Consider the following 19,676-nt stretch of genomic DNA (forward strand, 5'->3'; position numbering starts at 1 on the left):
GGCTTTCTGGAAGTATACATTATTCTCTGCTATTTAAAAGAAGATACAATAGCACTGGGACTTTTCAGATTAAGCATTTATTTTAAAAAGCTTCTTCATTTTTGTTAAATTGTCTAGAATAATAATAAACAGTCTTTAAAAATAAGTCTAATAATTTGAATATTCTATAGACATTTATAATTATTGACTTACCTCCTTGCATTCAGTTTCAGCAGTCTGATAAGCACAAGAAAATAAAATTCTGCCTCTACCTCCCAGCAATTTGCCTCCTTGCAGCTAGTTTCACTTTCAGTTTTAACAAATGGCCTATCTGCAGCCTCAATCAGCTGTGGGTCAGGAGGCCTATAATCAGTTGCTTGTGCTTATCAGGTTCTGCGCTATTTGCTGCAAGGAGGTAAATTGCTGGGAGATGGAGACCAAACGATAGGGTTACATTTGGTATATAAGATGCACCCAATTTTTCACCCTCTTTTAGGGGGTAAAAATGTGCACCTTATACTCCAAAAATACGGGAATCTGAAAGATGGATTTCAAGTAATGGAAACAGAATGGTCAATGAACATGATTAGACTGAAGTCACATCCTATGCAATTATGACAAGATCTCAGACATATACAGAACAGGTTGGAATCAGAAGAAATGAAGGTCCAATGGTATAGTTATCAATGGAAGCACATTTATTTAAATATATCTCCCTGAAAATATGGTCATTTATTTACACTGTTCAGTTGTTGTTGTTGTTTTTTATTGCTGTGGTAATGTAGAATAATAGCAGTGAAGAGGAAACAACCTACTGTATTTTAGAGCTCTTACAAGCAAAATTAACATCTTCAGCTATCCAAGTGCTACTGCGGGACACTAACAAGTATAACATTTATACTTCTATCAATAGAACTTGGTAAATGCTATAGCTATTCCAGTGGTTTAGTTAATAGGCAGCATTTAAATTGCAGAAATTTAATCAATTTATAGTCTCTGGTTTACAAGATAGATGGGATGGGAGATCGAGAGCGTCTTAGACAAGGTGAGCTGTAAGGTGATATTACTGGAGACAGTCTCAAGGCATTGCCTGCCATGCCAGTTATGTTGTTTAAACTTCTGGATTTTTCATAGCCTTTCATGAGAAAATGCAGACATTAGTTGAATTCAGTCAGAAAACAGAAAAACAACACAATGCAATGTAATAATATGTTTTCAGTGGGTGCCTATAAAAAGTCCTAATGTTTTCTTAAATAATAGACAAAAAGATACCACTATACTTATCAATAAAATTTATATTTTCCTGTTCATTTTAAGGGCAAAGACCACTAGCATATACTTGCTATGCCTATTGGTTTTGTCAATGATATTTAAAAGAAATACTGTAACTGACTCTCTTATAATGTAAATCAATATCATAGTAATAGAACAGTTTTCCCCATCTGGCAATCAGAATGCACCAGGGGAATTTTATTGATATATATAGTGGCACTAGACTAGTTCTGTGACATAGAACATTCTTTACCTAAATTTATGAAGCCTATTTTTTTTTGTAACCCCAAGGTTACATTTATTTTGTTAAAAAGTTCCATTTGCAAAAGGAAAACATCAGGCATCCAATATCCTACATCTAATACTATTTAAAATTTGATATATTTGACATATTTACAAGATTTGAAATTCATTAAAATATGCATATATTTTTAGTGTTTAATTATTCAGTAAAATCATAGTATTATAATTTTCTAATGGCTGTTTAAAAATAAAGAGTGAATGTGCACTTAGGACACTAAAATAAACAGTAGATGTTATTAAGTAATCATTACATCTAGAGTTATAGAAGCTCTCTTTTGATAGATCATGAAACAATGTTAGAAGTGAGCATTAGGCTGGGTGCTCGCCCCTCCTTCACACGTAATAAGATCCTGTTATATTATATTATCTAAACTACAGGTTACTAATTTAAGCATAGCAGAGGGTCCAGCACTAAAATCTATGCTCCATGTGAGTTGGGCAAAAGTGATAGACAAGGAGTCAGCTAATATTTCATAAACTACAGTTTAGACATATGTGAATCCTGAATTTACTAAACAAGTTTTAATCTGTGGCCTACTTCATTAAATATGAGTGATCTATTTTTGAAGCAGCAATGAATTCTTTACCAAAGCAATTAATCCTCAGGTAAATGTAATATATATAAAAATGGCATTTTTATTTGGATTACAATTTCATATAAATTTACCTGACAATAAGTTCCACTTATTTTATAAAGAATCCATTGGGAAGCAATTAAAATATATCTTGTAACTGAATTATACACAAAATAAATATAATTCTATGACTTTCATAAAATATGTACTAATAATCTCTTTAGCTACAAACTAATCTCACTCTTATGTAGACAATTATATATTCCTTATTTTTTTGTTAAATTTATATCACTCCATTTCTCTGGGGTATCATTTCTGAAACTTCTCCTCACAACCACAATCCTTTAAGATAGGTTGGGTTGAGAGAGAATGAATGTGAATTTCCACAGCAGAGGTTGGACATGGTCCAAAGCTGAAGAAGATGAGATGAATAGAAATATAAATGCTATTTGATCTCAGAAGCAATTGCTGCAAATACACCAGGGTTTCCCACAACAAACACATAAAATATGGATGACATACCTAGGGATGTAAAAGAAATCTGTGGGAGCAGATTTGCAAGATTCCCCAATATGGACTCTGTTGCAATAAAGATAGTAGCACTGAACTGAGTCCATTAGTGTCCATCTTTCTCTGGTCAAAAATCCGCATAAAAATTCCATTTGTTTGTGAAAGATGCATCTGAAAAAGAGTGTTATGTTTCTGAATGTTGCATACAAAAAGGGGTAGTTACATAAATATTAAGGAAATGTACATTTTAAAAAATACTTGAGAAATTTATGAAATCAATAATAGCATCATGGAAATTTGCTTTAAAAATAATTTCTTGGGGAGTTTACATTAACAACTATGGTAAGTACAGCAATAGAAATTGTATATTAAAATGCCATATGTTATGGAAAACTGTGAATAAAAGTGAATGTGGACTTTCAAATGCTTCCAGATCCTAATGCAAAATAGTGTTTAATTTTTTTTAACAAATAAAGCAATAAATAAGTTTTTGGGAGGAGGAGAGGTTTAAAGATTGAATTGTGATTCAAAGATGCATGTGACCTAGGCATGCCATTGAACTTTTATTAGTTTGCTGCGGGGGGGAATGTAGTAACACCGGTGTAGCTGAAGCAATTTTCTGTTCAACATAATGGAACTATCCTTAACTTAGTAGCTAACCATATTCCTTCTTTCAATATAAACACTGTATAAAAAATAGTACATAAATTTGTGTTTCTTTTTCAGAAGTTTATTTTATCTACCTCAGAGTTCATTAAACCATCCTTCTACAGCAGGGCTGTCAAACTCCCAGCCCACTGTAGGATTCATCAAACACTGGCCACACCCATGCCTGGTTTAGCAAAGGACAAAAAAGTCCCGATACATCATGTGATGATGCTGTGACACTCCTGTTCCATAAACTAAATTACAATAGTAACTGATTTGCATTTAAATTATCCCACAGCAATTTCTAATTGTTTAGAAAGAGAATTAATGAAAATGGTCTACGCTATATTTATATTCTTTCAGGTAGACAAATGAAATCATGAATGAAACAATGACATATTTTTCAATGAATTAATGAGCCAAAGACATTTCTAATACAAAACAAGAATGAGACAACAAAGAAAGTATGAAGAAAAATGCTCACTATAGTATTTCCTATAGAATGTATTCATATCTGCTTTATTCCAGGATTATTTGTTCAGAAGAATAGTAATAAAATTGATAGTCTAATGAAAGAATTCATACCTTTCCTGATCCCTCCATCAGTAGCACACGGGTAATCACCTGCTGTCAGTAGAAAACATGTTCCCCCTCTTCTGTTTTTGTCTCTGGTACTAGAGCGTCTGATTGGTGGGGGCCTTTCCATTGGTGACAATGGCTGCTCACTTTCTGTACTGTCTTCACCTGATAACACTGGTCAAAGCACCATGCCCATTTACGTCATGTAGCCAATGAATAAATGAGACATCACAAATAACTTTCCTTATACTCTTACTATTGAAGGTGGAAAAGAAGAATAAGTAGTAGTAAATTATGAAATGAAAAAAATTTTGCTCATAAAGCTGAAAATCTAGGGTTTCTTAAAGAACAAACAAACTGGCCATTTACATGGATGCTGTCTTCAGTATTATATATTGCCTCAGTGTCTTTGGTATTTAAAAAATACAGCAAATGTTGTTACTATAGCATTTCATCCACTATTCAAAGAAATCAATTGGCATTAAGAACAGCAGATATTATATTTCTACATTTAATAATAATTAGGAAAAAATTTCAGATTCATCCAAGATATTTTGCTGCTTAAAATAAAGTCGATGGCAATCTCCTAAGGAAAAATCACTGAGACTAGGCTAGACTTTCTTCCTACAGTTTTCAAAGTGAAACAGTATATTATACAAGATAAGCTAGATAATGTCCACAGCTCTGCTTTCTAACACTTTACTATTAATTTTACATATGCAACACCTGCAGTCTAAGGCCAATCTGTCACTCATCATAAATGTTAGATTAAGGCACTAATGAATAACCTAATGTTTTTCAATAGATATTGTAAGTCACAAATTTAAATGCAGCTCATGAGCCCATCATCTCTAAGATGTTGATAAATGAATTACTTTTTTAAATATTCATAGGGCAGCAAAAGCAAGAATGCATTAATCAACCTGCAATATATGGCTAGTGGCTAAATTCAGCAGGCAAATCCCAAATTGTGTAGGTACAATACATTGCAAGGTTTATATGGTAGGCAGTTAGTGATCCTTAGCAATTCACAGAGATCTGCTGTTTTAACAGATAAGACTCTACCTCAAATTCTGCAGCTTGAAAGGAAATGTTTGGTTTTTCTGGGTTGTCTGTTAACCATCTTTTTATATAAAAGCCTTAAAGTTTCCCTATCTTCTTACTAACACATTAATCTAGATTATTTTCTATGCTGGCAGACATTTACAGAAAAATCTGTATTCAAGGACCAAGCCATATTTTAGCTCAACTCTGGAGCAGATATTTACAGAAAAATGGACCATGAGGTATTTTTCTGCCGTCAGTCTTCTATGTTTCTATGTTTCTATGTTTCTATGAAAAGGCTAAGCTGTCTTCTCCGATCATGATCCGATCATCTGCTTCACTTCCCCTAATCTCTCTTTACCAGAACTCATTATCCACACTTAAAAACTGTGCCTTCTCCATATTAGAATTGAATAGAGGAAGTTCATGAAACATAAACATTGTTTCTTCTTTTCTACCTTTTTAAAACTCTGTATGTGTGTGTGTGAGTATTTAGGTATCAGATTTATTAAAATTACGGTATATCTAAAGGGCTGTAGTTTTATTATTTGAAAGACAATTGGTTGAAAGAAAGTTTCACTGAATTTATCAGTATTTATATCCAAACAAACACTTGAAGAATCACAGTGTTAATAACATTATGAAAATATTCTATTGATTATCTACTTAAAACAATTCTAAATTACAATCTTGTAGCATTCATAACTTAGTCTTCTTAATGTAGGATACTTTTAAGTTAGATCCTAATCCAAACTAAATACATTTCTTACTGATTTTAACTTAAATTTAGTTTATATTTATTTCCTAGGTCAAGGACAACAGCTGTAATTATAAAAAAGAGAAGTGAAACTTAGACAAAATCTGTCATTATTTTTATAGAATTTTAAAACTATTACAAAAAAAATTCTGCTCTCTGAATATTGGAGAAATTACTACCTGTTCTAAGTTATTAAGTGATACTATTATTGTAATCTAGAAAACATATTTTTGTATTATTACTTGTTCCATTGCATGTAAATTAGATCAGCCCTCTCTTCTTATGATCCATGAATCCTTGATTCTCAGAAAGCTTTGGCTTCAATGGTGGCTATAGTGTATGAAGTTCAAAGACTTCAAAGCCTCTCATTTGAGATAGGACAACTTAAGCTAACCTATAAATAATGTAAAGATTCTGCTAGTTGTTTTGTAACATTACATAAGATAAAAATTCAACAGAATGAAGGAAAAATTGTATAGCACAAACATGCATGAATTAAACATCTGTACAATGCAATAAGCAAAAACAGAAGAAGCCACCACTAGAAAAGAAAAATAGGGAACAAAAAGCAACTTAACATTCAGAATACATTTAGCAAACACTCTATAGAAAGCAACTCACAGATCCAAGATTCTAGCTACTTTGCCATTTATGGGACTGACACACAACTAGTGGTTGAAGGGAGAAGTGTATGATCTAACTCTTTCAGCTGAAGAAATTTTAAGTGTTTTTTCATTCTTTATATTGCCAGACATACCAGACATGCATCTGGAATTGTGTCCTACCTGATTTATTATGTTCCATCAGCCGGTTGTCTTTGCCAAGACAGACTTCTCCCTGTGTGCTATTGCAGGCCATATTCAAGTCTGTCTTGCAAAATGTAGGGGACTTTGCCTGAGGAGCAGGTGGGATGTGCTTCTTTCTCTTTCTTGGAAGCTTCTGTTTCGCCATGGCCAGAGAATAGTACATTCCAAAATTGTTGACAATAACAGGCACAGGCATGGCTATAGTCAGCACTCCAGCTAAAGCACACAGAGCACCCACTAGCATTCCTGACCAAGTCTTTGGATACATGTCTCCATATCCAAGAGTAGTCATGGTGACCACAGCCCACCAAAACCCAATGGGAATGTTTTTGAATTCTGTATGTTCACTAGCTGATGGGTCATTGGGTTTGGCACCTATTCGTTCAGCGTAATAGATCATGGTGGCAAATATCAACACTCCTAATGCCAAAAATATTATCAGCAGCAAAAACTCATTGGTGCTTGCACGGAGTGTATGACCAAGCACCCTGAGGCCAACAAAATGTCGAGTGAGCTTGAAGATTCGCAATATTCTCACAAACCTCACCACCCTGAGGAAACCAAGCACATCCTTAGCAGCTTTAGAGGAGAGCCCACTCAGACCCACCTCTAGATAGAAAGGCAAAATTGCCACAAAGTCAATGATATTCAAGAGATTTTTTATGAATTCACGTTTGTTTGGTGAAAAAACAACACGCACTAAAAACTCAAATGTAAACCACACCACACAGACTCCTTCAACATATGTTAGAGCTGGATCTGTCTCTATTTCATAGTGCAGAACTGGCTCGCTACCTTTGGTAGGTTCTGTTTTATTTTTGATGGTATTAAACGCTTCATGGGTTTCCAGGCAAAAGGTGGTAATCGAGAGTAGGATGAAGAATAAAGAGGCAAAAGCAATGAACTGTAAAGGAAAGGAAAGGAAAATACATTAGAAAAAGACAGTAAAATCCAAAAATGATGCCCAACAATATTACAATTAGAATTTTTGCCTTAATTTGTATTAATTAATCATTAAGTACTATAAATGAAAGGGCTAAAATGTAGAACAGGATGTAGGTCATCTGGGTTATTGTTGATATTAATTGATTTCACTTAATTCATGTACCATTTACTTGCCAAAGAAGACATTACTAACATTCTCAAGAAGAACTGACAAGTTTAAAGAATATAAAACAATAGACAAAAAAGTATGAGATAGTTATTATGAATTCTCTGGTGCAAGGCACATATACCTATATTTTTCTTCCTTTTTTTATCTTGTGCTCCCCATGCTACTTCTTTCTGCATTTTACAAAACATGGATTGAAAAGAACATGATAAGTATGCATGTACGTGGCTGACATTATGTATAACTGCAAATAGTAAGAAAATACTTGCTTCTGGCAATGTAATTAAGTGAATTGATATTTAAGCAGTAATGCAATAATATATATGTACAGTAATTATTTTATTAAATTTAATAAAGCTAATTTCAAAGTAGAATATTTATAGAACTGAATCTTCATTCTTTCCAAAATGACCCAACATTATCCTTTTTCTTTGGAAGCTTTGTTGGAAGGGCTTGCAATTTTACACCATATAATGGAAGTAGGATAAATGTTAAGGTCTAGTATTATATACTTTCTTTCTCTGGCTGACAAAAAACAGTGGGACAAAGACATAAGGCAAAAAATATCCTCACACGTGGAACCAAATTTAATATTTATTAGGGGTTTGATAATATATTCCATCTTTAAATAAATGATAAAGTAAAGATGATCTTGAATGGTGCCCAATATCTAGTGACTACATGGACACAACCATGTAGTCACAAGGGTTTTGTTGTTGATGATGTTAAGGGGTTTGCCATTGTTTTTTCCAACATGTTTCTACTTATAGATCTAGAAATTCAAACTGGGATTGTAGAAATTTACCCAAACTACCCAAACACTATTTGGGTAGTGTTATTATTAAGGGGAAATATTTGCAAGCTCAAGTCCCTCAATTTACAACTTTGCTTGGTCATAGATAATAAAGCCACAATGGAAATTCACCATTCTTATTATTCTTGATTAGATGGGGAAGTAGGGAGGGGATTAATTCAAACCAGAGCCTTCCACTAGTCTTAATTACTTGATGCAATTAAATGCTTAACCTCTGAAATCATTACCTCTAGTTTAGCAGATAATCCTCTGCAGTATAGTGAGGCCTCTTTGATTCATTGTATATCTCTATATAGTCCCCTAAAATACCTTTTGCCAATCTATAGTAGGATGCAATATCCAAAAACAGACTATTATTAAGATGAACCATTGTGATATGCCAAAAAAAATCATTAGTTTCTATTGGCCAAATAAAATATAATCATGCCTTTTATATTGGCTTTTTACCTATATTTAGGTAAAATTGTTTGTACAGTTTCTTATGTTTAGAAATAATATGGAGGTGTGTATGTATGAAGAATTGATTGGGATGTTAAAATACATTCATGAAGACATATAGAATAGAATAGAATTTTATTGGCCAAGTGTGATTGGACATACAAGGAATTTGTCTTGGTGCATATGCTCTCAGCATTACATAAAAGAAAAAGACACATTGGTCAAGAATCATGTGGTACAACACTTAATGATTGACATAGGGGTCAAATAAGCAATGAAGAAACAATCAATATTAATAAAAATCTTGGGATACAAGCAACTAGTTACAGTCATACAATCCTAAGTGGGAGAAAAAGGATAATAGGAATGATGAGAAAAACTAGTAGAAATAGAAGTGCAGATTTAGTAAAAAGTCTGACAGTGTTGAGGGAATTATTTGTTTAGTAGAGTGATGGTGTTCAGGAAAAAACTGTTCTTGTGTCTAGTTGTCTTGGTGTGCCGTGCTCTGTAGCAACGTTTTGAGGGTAAAAGTTGAAACAGTTTATGTCCAGGATGCGAGGGGTCAGTAAATATTTTCCCCGCCCTGTTTTTGACTTGTGCAGTATACAGGTCCTCAATGGAAGGCAGGTTGGCAGCAATTGTTTTTTCTGCAGTTCAGATTATCCTCTGAAGTCTGTGTCGGTCTTGTTGGGTTGCAGCACCAAACCAGACAGAGGTGCAGATGACAGACTCAATGATTCCTCTGTAGGACTGTATCAGCAGCCCCATCAGGGCAGTTTGAGCTTCCTGAGCTGGCACAGAAAGAACATTATTTGTTGTGCTTTTTTGATGATGATTTTGATGTTAGGTGACCATTTTAGGTCTTGAGATATGATAGAACCTAGAAATTTGAAGGTATCTACTGGGAAGGAGCTTGTATAGTTCAATGAAGTTATGAGCTATACCATGCAAGGCCACCCAAGATGGATGGGTCATAGCAGAGATCTCTAACAAAATGTGGAGGAAATGGCAACCCACTCCAATATTTTTGCCATGAAAACCCCATGAATAATATCAAAAAGAAAAAAGATATGACACTGGAAGATGAGCCCCTCAAATTGGAAGGTGTTTAATATGTTACTGGGGAAGAGCAGAGAGCTAGTACTAGTAGCACCAGAAAAAGTGAAGCAACTGGGCCAAAGCTGAAAGGACACTCAGCTGTGAATGTATCGGGGGTGAAAGGAAAATCTGATGATGTAAGGCTCTATACTTCATAGGAACTGGAATGTAAAATCCATGAATCAAGGCAAGCTGGATGTGATCAAACAAGAGATGACAAGACTGAACACCAACATCTTAGGAATCAGCAAACTAAAATGGGCCGGAATGGGGTCAATTTAATTCAAATAAGCATCAGGTATACTACTGTAGGCAAGAATCCCTCAGAAGAAATGGAGTAGCCTTCATAGTCAATAAAAGAGTAGGAAAATCAATATTGGGATACAATCCCCCAAATGACAGAATGATCTCAGTTTGATTCAAAGGCAAACCATTCAATATCACAGTAGTCCAAGTCTTATGCTCCAACTAGTGGTGCTGAAGAGGATCAAATTGACAGGTTCCGTGAAGCCTTACAGCACCTTATAGAATTAATACCGAAAAATGATGTCCTTATCATCATGGAGGATTGGACTGCTAAAGTAGAAAGCTAAAAGATAACTGGAATAACAGGATAGTTTGGCCTTGGACTTTACAAATGAAGCAGGGCATAGGCTGATAGAATTTTGTCAAGAGAATATGATGGTCATAGCAAACACTCTTTTCCAACCCAAGAGATGACTCCTCTACATATGGACATCATCAAATGGTCAACACAGAAATCAGATTGACTATGTGCTCTGCAGCCAAAATGGAGAAGCTCTATACAGTCAGTAAAAACGAGACTAGAAGCAGACTGTGGGTCAGATAATGAGCTTCTTCTTGCAAAATTTAGGCTTACATTGAAGAAAGTGGGGAAAAGCATTTGGTCATTCAGTTATGAACGAAATCATATCACTGTAATAGAGGTTACAAATAGATTTAAGAAATTAGATCTGCTAGACAGAGTGTGGAGGAGGTGTGGAGGACAGATTATGGACAGAGGTTCGCAACATTGTACAAGAGGTAGCAACCAAAACCATCCCAAAGAAAAAGAAATGCAGGAAAGCAAAATGGCTGTCTGAGGAAGCTTTACAAATAGTTGAGGAAAGAAGGGATGCAAAGGCAAGGAAGAAAGAGAAAGATAAAGCCAATTGAATGCAGAATTCCTGTTGTGATCCACCAGCAGCCCTTGCAGTGGATCCCATCCAAGATAAGGCCGATGATGTGATGCTCAAGCAGCCTGTGCAGCTGGCACCCATGTTAAATGGTGAAGAGGCTGACGAGGACTCAGAGGCAGAGGCAGAGGTTCAGCTAGGGCCTTCAGAATCTCCAGCACCTCACAACAGTGATGAGGAAGAAGAGGAGGAGCCTCTTCTTAATGCACAAGCACACAGAGCCACCAAAAGGCAGGAATGGTTATTCAGGAGGAGTACTCCTCTGGAGTAGGCTTGGGGCTAAGTGGCCACTCCCCAAACCTACTTAATGAATGACAAAGATGGAAACAACTCTGCAGAAAACATCTCGTATGATAGTCTGTTCATGTGCCTCTTGTTTGGAAAACCGTTTTGTGGATTGATTCCAGACATCTTGCCAACCTCCATAAGCTTATTATTTATTTATTTATTTATTTATTATTTAGATTTGTATGCCGCCCCTCTCCGAAGACTCGAGGTGGCTCACAACAAGATACAGTATAACAAATCATAAATAATTCAAATAGCTTTAAAATATTTAAAGATTTAAAAGAACCCCATATACTAACAGACACACACACAAGCATACCATGTATAAAATTGAACAAGCCCGGGGGAGGTGTTTCAATTCCCCCATGCCTGACGGCAAAGGTGGGTTTTAAGAGTTTACGGAAGGCAGGAAGAGTAGGGGCAGTTCTAATCTCTGGGGGGAGTTGGTTCCAGAGAGCCGGTGCCGCCACAGAGAAGGCTCTTCCCCTGGGGCCCGCCAACCGACATTGTTTAGTTGACGGGACCCGGAGAAGGCCCATTCTGTGGGACCTAATCGGTCGCTGGGATTCGTGCGGCAGGAGGCGGTCCCGGAGATATTCTGGTCCAGTGCCATGAAGGGCTTTAAAGGTCATAACCAAACTTCCTGTGATATCCAGGACTAATTACTTATCTTTGTTTCTGACTTTATGGATTATGCCGGCTGTTAATGCTATATAATTAACAGCTGGTTTTTTTCAAGAAAAGATTTAGGGTTTATTTGAGTGTGAACACTACTAAGCCAGTTTATTAGCAGTGCTTAATCAATTAAATATAGGTTTGAACAAAGTGAGTGTGTGCTACGCTTTCTGTGGTCCATAGCTAGAACAGAACAATTCCAGAGAACAGCTAGAAGAGATAAATTAACAGTGCAAAGAAATAAAATAAAATAATAGAATAGGGAGGAGCAGAGATATCTTCAAGAAAATAGAAGATTTGAAGGAAATGTTTCATGCAAAGATGGACCAAAATGGCAGGGACCTAACAGAGGCAGAAGAGATTAAGAAGAGGTGGCAAAATTATACGGAAGAACTATACAAGAATGAGCTTATTGTTCCTGATAACCATGATGGGATTGTCACGGAAGTCGAGCCAGACATCATACAATGTGAAGTCAAATGGGCCTTAAGAAATCTGAGCAACAACAAAGCTAGTGGAGGTGACAGTGTTCCCATTGAGCTATTCAAAATTTTAAAAGACAATGCAGTAAAAGTTGCCAGCATATTTGGAAAACTCAGCAGTGACCACAGGATTGGAAAAGGTCAGTTTATACTCCAATTCCAAAGAAAGGCAAAGCCAAAGAATGTTCAAACTATTGCACCATTTCACTCATTTCACATGCTAGTAAAGTTATACTTAAAATCCTGTAAGCTAGGCTCCAGGAGTATGTGGATCGGGAACTACCGGAAGTACAGGCAGGATTTCAAAGAAGCAGAAGAACTAGAGATCAAATTGCCAAAAGACACTGAATCATGGAAAAAACTAGGGGGTTCCAGAAAAACATTTATTTTTATTTATTTTTATTTATTTATTTTGTCCAATACACAATGCACTATGCTAAAGTCTTTGATTGTGTGGATCACAATAAATTGTGCCAAGTTCTTAATGAGATGGGAGTATCAGACCATCTTATTTGTGTCTTGAGAAATCTATATATGGGTGGGCTACTGTCTGGACAGGGGGGAAGGCAGTGGGGTAGCGAAAATGGAACTCCACCCCAGAGCATCCAATTTCCACTGAAAGATGTTGAAAGAAAATGCAGGGCATCCTGCATAAGCCACAGCCACAGTGTGGTAGTAAAAGGTTTGGTAGCCCTTCACTGTATATACGGGTCAAGAAGCAACAGTGAGAACTGGACAGGGGACCACTGATTGGTTCAAAATTGGGAAAGGAGTCCAGCAAGGCTGTATACTGTTGCCCTGCCTATTTAATTTATATTCAAAGCACATTCTGAGAAAGATGGGACTAGATGAATCACAAATTGGAATTAAGATTGCCCGGAGAAATATCAACCACCTCAGATATGCAGATGATACCACTCTAATGGCAGAAAGTGAAGAGGAACTAGAAAGCCTCTTGATGCGGGTGAAGAAGGAGGGTGCAAAAGTTGGCTTGAAACTCAACATTAAAAAAAACTAAGATCATGGCCTCTGGCCCTCTCAATTCCTGGCAAATTGTTGGGGAATAAATGGAGGTAGTAAGAGATTTTATTTTCCTGGACTCCAAGATCACTGCAGATGGGGACTGCAGCCAAGAAATTAAAAGGTACTTGCTCCTGGGGAGTAGAGCTATGGCAAATCTAGACAGCATACTAAAAAGCAGAGACATCACCCTGCCAACAAAAGTAAATATAGTCAAGGTTAAGGTTTTCCCAGTTGCAATGTATGGCTATGGAAGTTGGACCATAAGAAAGGCTGAGCCCCAAAGAATTGAGGCCTTTGAACTATGGTGCTGGAGAAGACAGCTGCGAATCCTTTGGACTGCAAGGTGATCAAACTAGTCAGTCTTAAAGGAGATGAACCCTGACATGCTTTAGAAGGGCAGATCCTGAAGATGAAACTCAAATACTTTGGCCACCTAATGAGAAGGAAGAACCCATTGGAGAAGAGCCTAATGCTGGGAAATCTTGAGGGGAAAAGAAGAAAGGGACGACAGAAAATGAGGTGGCTGGATGAAGTCACTGAAGCAGTAGGCATGAGCTTAAATGGATTCCAGAGGATGGTAAAGGACAGGAAGGCCTGGACTGGAGGAACATTGTCCATGGAATCCCAAAGGGTTGGACATGACTTGGCAACTAACAACAACAGTACATGCATCCTTTTCTCTATTCATCCACCTATTAGAAATTTGGTTTCTAATCCAAATTATTTTGACCACCTGTTTTTTGCTTTATAATTCCAAATTAAGTTGCTAACATTCCTTATGTAAATTAAAATATTTGTCATTAATTCCATAAGTGAGATAATGGTAGGCAAAAACATAACAGAAAACATGCAACTGAGAAATGCAATTTGGACTAAGAAAGTCTTAAATGTTTCTGCTGCAAATCATTTGTTCATGTTTCAAAACACACATATTCCCAAAGTACAATGGTACCTCTACTTAAGAACGCCTCTACTTAAGAACTTTTCTAGATAAGAACCAGGTGTTCAAGATTTGTTTGCATCTTCTTAAGAACCATTTTCTACTTAAGAACCCGAGCCCGGAAAAATTGCCCAAGAAATTTGAGAGTGGCACAAAGGCCCGGCCTGTTTCCTGCCATTCTCCCTTTAATCCCGGCCATCTCAGGCTTTTCTGGGCTGCCAGAGGAGCCTTTGGGTAGCACTTAAGGAGGCCTTGGCAGTCCAGAGCGAACAAAGCATTTTCCTTTCTCTGAGCGCTTGGAGAGGGAATAAACCTTTGCCAGCGCCCAGAGAAAAGAAATGCTCCCTTCGCTCTAGACTGCCAAAGCCTCCTTAAGTGCCACCCAAAGGCTCCTTTGGCAGCCCAGAAAAGCCCGAGATGGCCGGGATTAAAGTTTTGGATTTTTTTTATTCCACTCCCCTCACCTTCTTCCTTCGGTAGCGACTGTCCTCCTCCTCTTCTTCCTCCTCCTCCTCCCACCCAAATTCTGAGCTTTTATTTCTTTCCTAATGGGTTTGCACACATTATTTGCTTTTACATTGATTCCTATGGGAAAATTGCTTCTACTTAAAACATTTCTACTTAAGAACCTGGTCACGGAACAAATTAAGTTCTTAAGTAGAGGTACCAATGTACTTTGCCAAATACTCTGTTCATTGTCTCAAAAGCTCAGGGAAGTATTTGAAGGGAATCTTCCAGTTTTCTGAAACAGAAGAGACCTTTTACTACTTTCTGCTGAGGAAATCCCAGCAGAATTATCTTCTATGGATGCATAGATAAGACATACTCAGACACTGAAGTAGCCCTTTGAAAAGATTTGGAATTTCAATACTTTTAGTACTACCTCAGTAAAGCATTTTAATCAGTATTTGAAGCACCTATACAAACAATTCATACAGATCTAATAAATGTACACTTATGAATTCTCATGTGTTTTTCCTGTATCCAATTGTATTTTTCAAATAAATCAAGCAATAATGAATCAGTATTATATAGAAAACTTTCCCCAAAAAAATGTTTGCCTTGGTGAAATTCCCATTATCCTCAGCAACCTTATTCATTATACAATCATTTTGCAGTATAATAACATATCAGTAAATGATATATATTCAGAGTTCCAAAAGAAAATTTTCCAGATGTGTTGATACTTCTTAGAAATTTTGTAGCCATGCAAACATTAGAAACATTAGCATCTGTACTCCAAATATATGTAGCTGTACATTGAGATAGTACAATATTTCAAGAACAATGTTTATTTCCAATTATTTAAATGTAGAAACTTTTTCTCTAATATAAACAAAGGCCACAATGTACATCATTCCATTCCCATAGAATTTCATTTTATGACAGTCCTCCCCAAATCTTCTAGATAACAGTTACAATGCCTAACCATCTTAAGTATTAGTCATGTTGATTAGTAATCCCATGAGATTTTTGTTCAGTACATTTGAAGAAAAGGAGGTGACCTTAAAGGTGGATCCAATAACAATGAAACAAGTTGTGAGTAACAAAAATATATAGGCTTAGTTGTTAAGGCCCAAATATTTAGCATTTCTGGTACTTTTTGCTTGAGCAAAAAGCATAGCATCATCATGTATTCATTAATTTCTGAGTGATACAAAGAAATACAAATCTTGTATCTTAGCAATGCATTATGATTCTGAGCATGTTCAGCTCTGACCACTTTCCTCACAGCCATAATGACTGTGCTTCTTTGATTTCAAGAAAGATGACACCATTATCACCACTAAGTTCTTTATAAATAATAGCTGATGATTCCCACATTTTCTTCTACCCTTTGAATATATCATCCACTCACTGCTGTAATTTATGACCAAAATACTAAAATACTAAAACATATAGATATAGATACAACTAATCCTTCCACTACAGATTTCTGATACTTTCACAGAGGTAAGAACTTCTGAGAAAAGGGAAATAATGGAGTATAAATTGGGTTCAAAGTGTCCTTAAGCTTATTTTTTTGGGGTGGGGGGCTCCTAAATATGCTCAAAAATCTCTAAGCTTATTTGGGGGGGGGATAGAATTTTTAAAAAATCAAAGAAACTCTTGGCCATATAGCAAGGCCAGAAAACTTTCCTCTTACAGTGTTATGAGACAAAATTTCACTAACATGGAATGTTAATGATGAAACTACGTATTATATGTTTGCATATAATACAGTGCAATGATTTCCATATTTAATTTTCAGCTGAGGGAGAAAGTGCAATTCAGCTGTAGTGCTCTAGAGGGAATTAAGTAGCATTTTTTTGCATAAATGTTTTATTGTTTATAATAAAGGTTTATCTTCATTTTAGCTATAATTTATTAAGACAAACTATAACAAAATTAATATTTAGTTAGGAAAATTTGAAACACGGTTATAAAAGAAAAATGCAAATAATAATGCATATCGAGTCTCTTGATACATAATCCAAATTATATTTTAAAGTAAGAAAATAAAACTTTGATTTTGTTTTAAATATTTTGATGTTTGCTGTGCCCACAGGCACGGTAAGGAGGGGATGAGAAGTGGCTTCACTTGCAGAGCCCAGCCATACCTATGGGAGGGTAAACTCTTGTTTCTTTGCATGTAAAAGTAGCTAAATGCACTCACTTAGCCTGTAAATATAATAGAATGATTACATACCTGTGTTTGCACTACACATGATGGTTCCACGACCCCAGTTATTTTACTTTGGGGAAAGGAGACTTTTTTAAAAGATGTGAGTGGCTTCCTCTTTTCCCAGATTTTGCAGCTGTGTGCTGTGTGCATGGTGGCAGTCAGTGCAAGAGAAGCGAAACACCTGACACTCAGCAAGCCACAGGCCCCGCCATTGCAGGCCATTCCAGAAATTGTCTGACTGACTCCATGGGTCAGCCGAGCTGAGCATCAGGTGTTCCACTTCTCTTGTGCTGTCCGCCACCATGCACACTGCTAATTGGGTCACAGCTCCAACATGGCTTCTCTGGAGCATGGCAGCAGTCTCTGGCACCACAGACTTTCCCACCATCACCAGGACCTTTTTCCACCCAACCCACCCAACCCAAGCCCCAAGATTTGACAGCAAGGCTGGCAGGAGGAGGAGGAACCACAACGGCAGCAGCCCGTTCACTCCTCCTTCTCCTGGCTGCTCCAGCAACCCAACCAAAAGTGGCAGTGTTACAGGTGCCACTGCTGGGGGGTGACAATGGCAAGGATGGACAGGTGGGCTGGGGTTTCCCTGTTTGCTGCCCCATGCACCTGCCAAAGAGGCAGTGGCTGGACACACAAGGATTCCCAACCCTTCTTTTAAATGGGGCCAGACAATGAGTTGTGCTGAAAACCAGTGGTGTGAAGAGCTGGCCGCTTGTTCTTGCCCTTCCCCCTGCGCCTGCCACTGCTGCTGCACTTCTGGGGTTGTGGGGCTGCACAGGAGGAATGCCAGACTGTGCACTGGTTGGGAAGTGTCACACTTTCTTCACAGGGGCTGTGTGGGGCTGGCCAGCTTTTCTGGGACACCCAAACTGCCTAGATGCTCCAGACCATCTGGATCTGTACAAGAAGCCCACTAGGGTGGGGAGGGAGGGAAGCTCCAGCTCACCCATCCTGGTTGACATCTCTGCTCCCCTAGGAAGCGACTGGATCCCCACTTTGCATCTTTGGCCATGCAGACCATGCAGGCCCATTGCTCTTTCCATTGCTGGTTTTCATGCATGCATGAAATTTAATTACATGACAATTGATTCAACAGGATGAGAAAACTTAAAATAGTATGCAGGAGGGAAGAATGAACTATTTACCAACAAAATATTTGTATTTTATTGTACTAAAATAGAAGGTGTACTGCACTGATAAGTGTATGTGGAGAGAGAGATTTAAAAAATTCCTACCCAGAGTCAAATGTAAAGAGATTACAATATCAACTAAAGCATATCCTGACAGTCTCAACACACCTGCTGTCTCTATCTATTTCTAATATCATGCTGGTTTCAACTTATGAAATGCTTGGAGGTTTTCAAGAAAAATTGGACAATCATTTGTCTTGGATAATACAAGGACTCCTACCTCATGCAAGGAGCCGGGATTGGATGAGAAACTTTCAAGGTTCCTCCCAGCCCCTTTTATACTATATAAACCTGTACCAGGAATATAATATAATCTCCACAATACAGATTCACATCATCATTTGAAGATTCATAAATCAGAAGGCCCAGTTCCGGAATCAGTCTCCCAGAAATCAGCAAAAGATACATTGGTGTTTCCTTTGCAGACCTCACAGGGAATAAGATATATGGGCAAACATTTTTCATTATCAAGTGTTTGCAGGTCTCATCTGCAGGTTCTATTCTGTCATTCTATATCATTGCAAGAATTTGCCTTGGACGGGAAAAGAACACTCGGACACCAAGCTGGGTAAAATGGGTCACTTTATTAAATATTAACAGAAAGACCTGCAGGGGTCACTAAATGGGGCGGAGTTTCCTGAACACAACATACTTGGGCAACTTAAATTACTCCAAGCCTGGTCAGGGTGAGGCGTGTCCCGCCTACTCCCGACCCGAAAGCCACGCCCAGCATGTGGGAGGGCTCGCCTTGCATGACCCGGAACCGGAAATGACGTAGGTGAGCCCCAAGGGCACTCCCTTCGCACCTCTCCGTCCGTGGAGGAAGCGTGAGTTGTGCAATGGGGGTGCCAATCATCTTACAAAAGATGCCCAAAGGAGAACACACAGTTGCTACTGATACCCTTTCCGCCCCGTTTCTGCCATATAGTGACCAAGAATATAAACATCCAATTGCTGAATCAGAACCTATTTACATACAGATGCACCCCGTAACCACAAATCCTTACCCTCGTCCAGGATGGAGTAGGCGAAAAACAATCTGTAGCAAATGCCCTAAGACTGCAAAAATTCCTACTCGGCCCCAAACCAGGCGACCTATAAAAACATCCTGGATTGAGCCGAGGGTGGGTGGGTGTCCGTTTTGCGGCGAGCTCGTCGGCAAGGGAAGCCAGGGGAGGGCAAGCAAGCCCTGATAAAGGGCACATGCCCCGCCCCTCGGCTTTCCCAGAATGCCCGAGCGGCCGCTGATTGCTCAGGGGCGTTCCCACGCT

At 37.7% G+C, this 19,676-nt stretch overlaps 1 protein-coding gene across 7 annotated transcripts in view; it reads right to left on the bottom strand.

Moving 5' to 3' along the window:
- Window positions 1-19,676, bottom strand: part of KCNC2 (potassium voltage-gated channel subfamily C member 2) — a 79,910-nt gene that overhangs the window by 1,952 nt on the left and 58,282 nt on the right. For 2 of the 7 annotated variants that reach the window (XM_070754762.1, XM_070754765.1), the window contains exons 2-3: window positions 6,453-7,377; window positions 3,873-4,040 (exon numbers count right to left, since the gene is read on the bottom strand). In XM_070754762.1, coding sequence (XP_070610863.1) covers window positions 3,873-4,040; window positions 6,453-7,377 — 1,093 coding nt within the window. Of the gene's footprint in view, window positions 1-980; window positions 1,115-3,872; window positions 4,041-6,424; window positions 7,378-19,676 lie in introns of those variants that run through there. The other 5 variants (XM_070754764.1, XM_070754760.1, XM_070754763.1 and 2 more) reach the window with 5 other exon arrangements.

The sequence above is a fragment of the Erythrolamprus reginae genome, chromosome 6 (genome assembly GCF_031021105.1).
Source record: "Erythrolamprus reginae isolate rEryReg1 chromosome 6, rEryReg1.hap1, whole genome shotgun sequence".
Classification (NCBI taxonomy): Eukaryota; Metazoa; Chordata; class Lepidosauria; order Squamata; family Dipsadidae; genus Erythrolamprus; species Erythrolamprus reginae.